The sequence below is a fragment of the Melanostigma gelatinosum genome (assembly GCF_949748355.1).
Source record: "Melanostigma gelatinosum genome assembly, chromosome: 3".
In the NCBI taxonomy this organism is placed as follows: Eukaryota; Metazoa; Chordata; class Actinopteri; order Perciformes; family Zoarcidae; genus Melanostigma; species Melanostigma gelatinosum.
In genome coordinates this window covers 1,128,973-1,133,972 of record NC_136636.1, presented here as the reverse complement: position 1 = coordinate 1,133,972, position 5,000 = coordinate 1,128,973, and the positions used below count along the sequence as shown (strand labels likewise).

Here is a 5,000-nt window from a genome sequence, read left to right as displayed (position 1 = left end):
ACAGAGATGTAAAAAGACTACAGAGATGTAAAAAGAAGACAAAGAGACGTAAAAAGACTACAGAGATGTAAAAAGACTACAGAGATGTAAAAAGAAGACAAAGAGACGTAAAAAGACTACAAAGATGTAAAAAGACTACAAAAATGTAAAAAGACGACAGAGATGTAAAAAGACTACAAAGAGACGTAAAAAGACTACAAAGAGACGTAAAAAGACTACAAAAATGTAAAAAGACTACAGAGATGTAAAAAGACTACAAAGAGACGTAAAAAGACTACAAAGAGACGTAAAAAGACTACAGAGATGTAAAAAGACTACAGAGATGTAAAAAGACTACAGAGATGTAAAAAGACGACAAAGAGACGTAAAAAGACTACAGAGATGTAAAAAGACTACAAAGAGACGTAAAAAGACTACAGAGATGTAAAAAGACTACAGAGATGTAAAAAGACTACAAAGAGACGTAAAAAGACTACAGAGATGTAAAAAGACTACAAAGAGACGTAAAAAGACTACAGAGATGTAAAAAGACTACAGAGATGTAAAAAGACGACAAAGAGATGTAAAAAGACTACAGAGATGTAAAAAGACTACAGAGATGTAAAAAGACAACAAAGAGACGTAAAAAGACTACAAAAATGTAAAAAGACAGAGATGTAAAAAGACTACAAAGAGACGTAAAAAGACTACAAAGAGACGTAAAAAGACTACAAAAATGTAAAAAGACTACAGAGATGTAAAAAGACTACAAAGAGACGTAAAAAGACTACAAAGAGACGTAAAAAGACTATAGAAATGTAAAAAGACGACAGCGATGTAAAAAGACTACAAAGAGACGTAAAAAGACTACAGAAATGTAAAAAGACGACAAAGATGTAAAAAGACTACAGAAATGTAAAAAAGACTACAAAGATGTAAAAAGACTACAAAAATGTAAAAGGACTACAAAGAGACGTAAAAAGACTACAAAGAGACGTAAAAAGACTACAGAGATGTAAAAAGACTACAAAGAGACGTAAAAAGACTACAGAGATGTAAAAAGACGACAAAGAGATGTAAAAAGACGACAAAGAGATGTAAAAAGACTACAGAGATGTAAAAAGACTACAGAGATGTAAAAAGACAACAAAGAGACGTAAAAAGACTACAAAGATGTAAAAAGACTACAAAAATGTAAAAAGACAGAGATGTAAAAAGACTACAAAGAGACGTAAAAAGACTACAAAGAGACGTAAAAAGACTACAAAAATGTAAAAAGACAGAGATGTAAAAAGACTACAAAGAGACGTAAAAAGACTACAAAGAGACGTAAAAAGACTACAGAAATGTAAAAAGACGACAGCGATGTAAAAAGACTACAAAGAGACGTAAAAAGACTACAGAAATGTAAAAAGACGACAAAGATGTAAAAAGACTACAGAAATGTAAAAAGACTACAAAGATGTAAAAAGACTACAAAAATGTAAAAAGACTACAAAGAGACGTAAAAAGACTACAAAGAGACGTAAAAAGACTACAAAAATGTAAAAAGACTACAGAGATGTAAAAACACTACAAAGAGACGTAAAAAGACTACAGAAATGTAAAAAGACGACAAAGAGACGTAAAAAGACTACAGAAATGTAAAAAGACGACAGAGATGTAAAAAGACTACAAAGAGACGTAAAAAGACTACAGAAATGTAAAAAGACGACAAAGATGTAAAAAGACTACAGAGATGTAAAAAGACTAAAGGGAGATGTAAAAAGACTACAGAGATGTAAAAAGATGACAAAGATGTAAAAAGACTACAGAGATGTAAAAAGACTACAGAGATGTAAAAAGACTACAGAGATGTAAAAAGACTGCAGAGATGAAAACAACCACCTACTTACTCGGTGGTTCACTCTCTGCATTCATAAAATGACTTCTGTCTCTTTGCGTAGCGTCAGACCATCGAGCTGGTGCCTCTGACTCACGCTCTCTACACTTACAGCGGAAAGGACTTCAGCTTCTTCGTCTACGGAGTGGAGAACAAAGTCTTTACTGCCAAATATCCCTCAGCGTGTTCTATTTTATAAGAAACACACAGATGTCATCCTGACTGTACGCATTCATGTGTAAGTGTTGAATACATTATAACAAATAATTCATCTGTTAATGCCAAATATCAGCATGGAGTCCAGTTCAATGCAGTGCTTTAAACCAGTGGTTCTCAACTGGCCTGGCTGCCGGACCAACCATCACCCCTTAATGACATACCCAAATTATATATATATATATATATATATATATATATATATATAACATATATATGCAGATATATATATTTATACATATATTTATACATATATCTGTATATATATATATATATATAATTTGGGTATATCTATATTGAAGAAGTCTAGTAGTAGTAATGTCTCTGTGTAGTAAACAACTGCCAAATCAAATAAAGAAAGTACACAATTATATTTTAACAATTATTATTCTAATTTTTCAAATTTAATTGGATGGATTATAAATAATACATAGAAATACATGAATAAATGTTTTTTCTCATTTCAAGTAAAATAACGGCTGGATTAAAAAATAAATTACGTAACAAAATTAATTTTAGAAAAAATATTTTCACTGCAGCTTCAATCAGGGTGAAGTGAAAAAGCCACAACATTATATTTTTCTCATCTTCTAAAAAGAGAAATTAGTGTTTGAAGAATTCACCTCTATGAGTCTGTCCAGTCAGAGTCTAGTGACTCTGGTCTCTCTGGACATTTCTCTCTTTTGGAGATCGTCCTATGATTTGACTTTCACAACCCACAGCTCAACAGTCCTGCTCTGCTCATATATCCTCGTCTCTCCCCGTGTGTCACGGTGTGTGAACATCTCACTGGGTCAGGAAACTTGTCAGAATACTCATATTTGATCGGATGAGCTGCATCACGTGATGTGATTCACAACGCATTGGTCGGTGTTTTCCTGCACCACTGAACAAGTGCCGTAAATGCTGGAATAATTAAATAAAATCACTTTTTTTTATTTTTTATTTATTTTTGTCAGGCAAAGGCTGAAAACTGCCCACTGAAAACGGGTCCACGACCCACCAGTTGAGAATCACTGCTTTAAACGACCCAAGGAAAGCCTTCACGAAACATTTATACATATATATGTACATGTATACTGTATAGTTTTAAGAAATTTCATGTACAAATTCATCTGTCGACTGAATGACTCTGTAAATGGGATCATACTTGTTTTAACCAACATAAGGTTTAGCACCACACGCTACCAGTCCAGCTGTGGCGACATTGGTACAGCTGTCTCTTTGTAAGGCATTGCTAGGCCTCCGTACTGTTATTGTTTGTGTCTGTCTTTTTATGTGTCTGTCTGTATGGACCCCGAGTCTGAAATAAAGTCTGTCTATCTATCTATAGTGTACACGTGTATAGTACACACAATGTCTGTCACAGTTTACTGCCAGTATGTTTCCAGAGATAAGATGAAAACAGACTTTCTATTGCAGTAATCTTTCATAAGTCGAGTTTTTATTATAAATCGAACAATATATTTAGATTACAGATTCATTTCTGCTTTGTTTGTTTGAGTGAAATGTTTCTACGTCTCTCAGCTCAGGTCTGTCCAGATGTTCATTCATCATTCATAAAGGACGGGTTTTGTATTTCTGACGATGTCTCAACGGTTGTTTTACAATTTTTAACCACTTTAGATTCATGTTTGTTTGAGTCGCTGTGTGAAGAACTTTTGAAACGCTTTAAAGAATCATTTTAACACGACTTCTTTTGTCAGTGTGGATCCATAACTTAAGATGCAACTCTGGTTCAAATTGTCTCTTTGTGTCTATTATATTATCGATATTATCTATATGTGTACAGTGTGTATTATTTGTAAAATATGTGTCACTGAAGCAAAGTTCTTCAGGATTAAATCAAAGCTCGTTGATGCAGGAAAATGAAATACGATAGAATTAATAAGAAAGTAATCAAGTTTCTGAAGAAGCAACTTTAAGTTGCTCATATTAATACTTATTACTTTAAAACGAACTGCTTTTGCTTTGTTTAATCTCATTCCACGTTCACAGAAACAGCACAAGATGCACCGCGACCAGCAACAGATTTGTGTTCAAATGTTTAAGTGATGGAATATTATTATCCTTTATTTTTTAGAAAGATGAGTTCATTTAAATAACGGTTTGAGAGATTTAAGATGCAGATCAGCAGCGTGTGTCGAGTGTTTCAGAAATAAAGATTAATCAATTAAAAATAAATTCAGTGAAAACGCTTTATTCATTTGATGCCATTTATTACAGATTTGGTGCATTTTTGTTCCACTCGCGATGTGATGAAGAATAATCAGAAACCTTCAAAATAAGACTCCAATACCTTAAAAGAACACCGCTGGAAAATCAATCAAGATCTTTAACGTTTGGAGATTTCTGGAAGAATTGCATTTTTTTTTGCCGATTGGATGGCGAGCTCTTCTGTTCTGAATTTTGCTCAGAAAGCCTCTTATTGTTGAACATGCATGATGAAAGTCATACGTCCTCTGAAAGCTCTCAGGCTGAAGTCTTCAGCTGTGAAGTTTCACGAGGCTGAGATTCTCCTCGAGCTCGCGGCAGCTCATCTTACAGGACGAGCTGAGAAATGAACGCTTTGTACGGCAGTGACTCATGAAGCAGCGTGTCTGCAGAGGAGCGTGTTTCTGCCTCTCGCCAGTTTAAACACGAGTTCAGTGAGAAGACAGGATTGTAAAGAAACCTGGCAACCCTCCACTCCTGCGTTACCACACGGTGCCCACGAGAGGGCGCTCTGGTTCATGACATCATGACGCGCAGGGTGTGTTTGGGGACATCATGTGATGTGGGAAATATAGCAACTCAGAAGCCCAAACATGTTTTATAATAAAAATCCTCTGAACTGACATTCAACATGCAGGAAGGATTCATCATAACTTATTTACAACAAGATGCTAAAATGTTATTCGACAAAGAAAACACATTCAACATA

The 5,000-nt window shown here is 34.5% G+C and overlaps 1 protein-coding gene across 1 annotated transcript in view; it reads left to right on the top strand.

Moving 5' to 3' along the window:
* LOC306775287 (protein SSUH2 homolog) overlaps nucleotides 1–2,237 on the top strand; it is a 15,346-nt gene extending 13,109 nt beyond the window's left edge. The window contains exon 12 of the mRNA XM_079265610.1: nucleotides 1,926–2,237. Coding sequence (XP_079121736.1) covers nucleotides 1,926–2,060 — 135 coding nt within the window. The 3' untranslated portion in view covers nucleotides 2,061–2,237. The remainder of the gene's footprint in view (nucleotides 1–1,925) is intronic.
* Nucleotides 2,238–5,000: the final 2,763 nt, after the last annotated feature.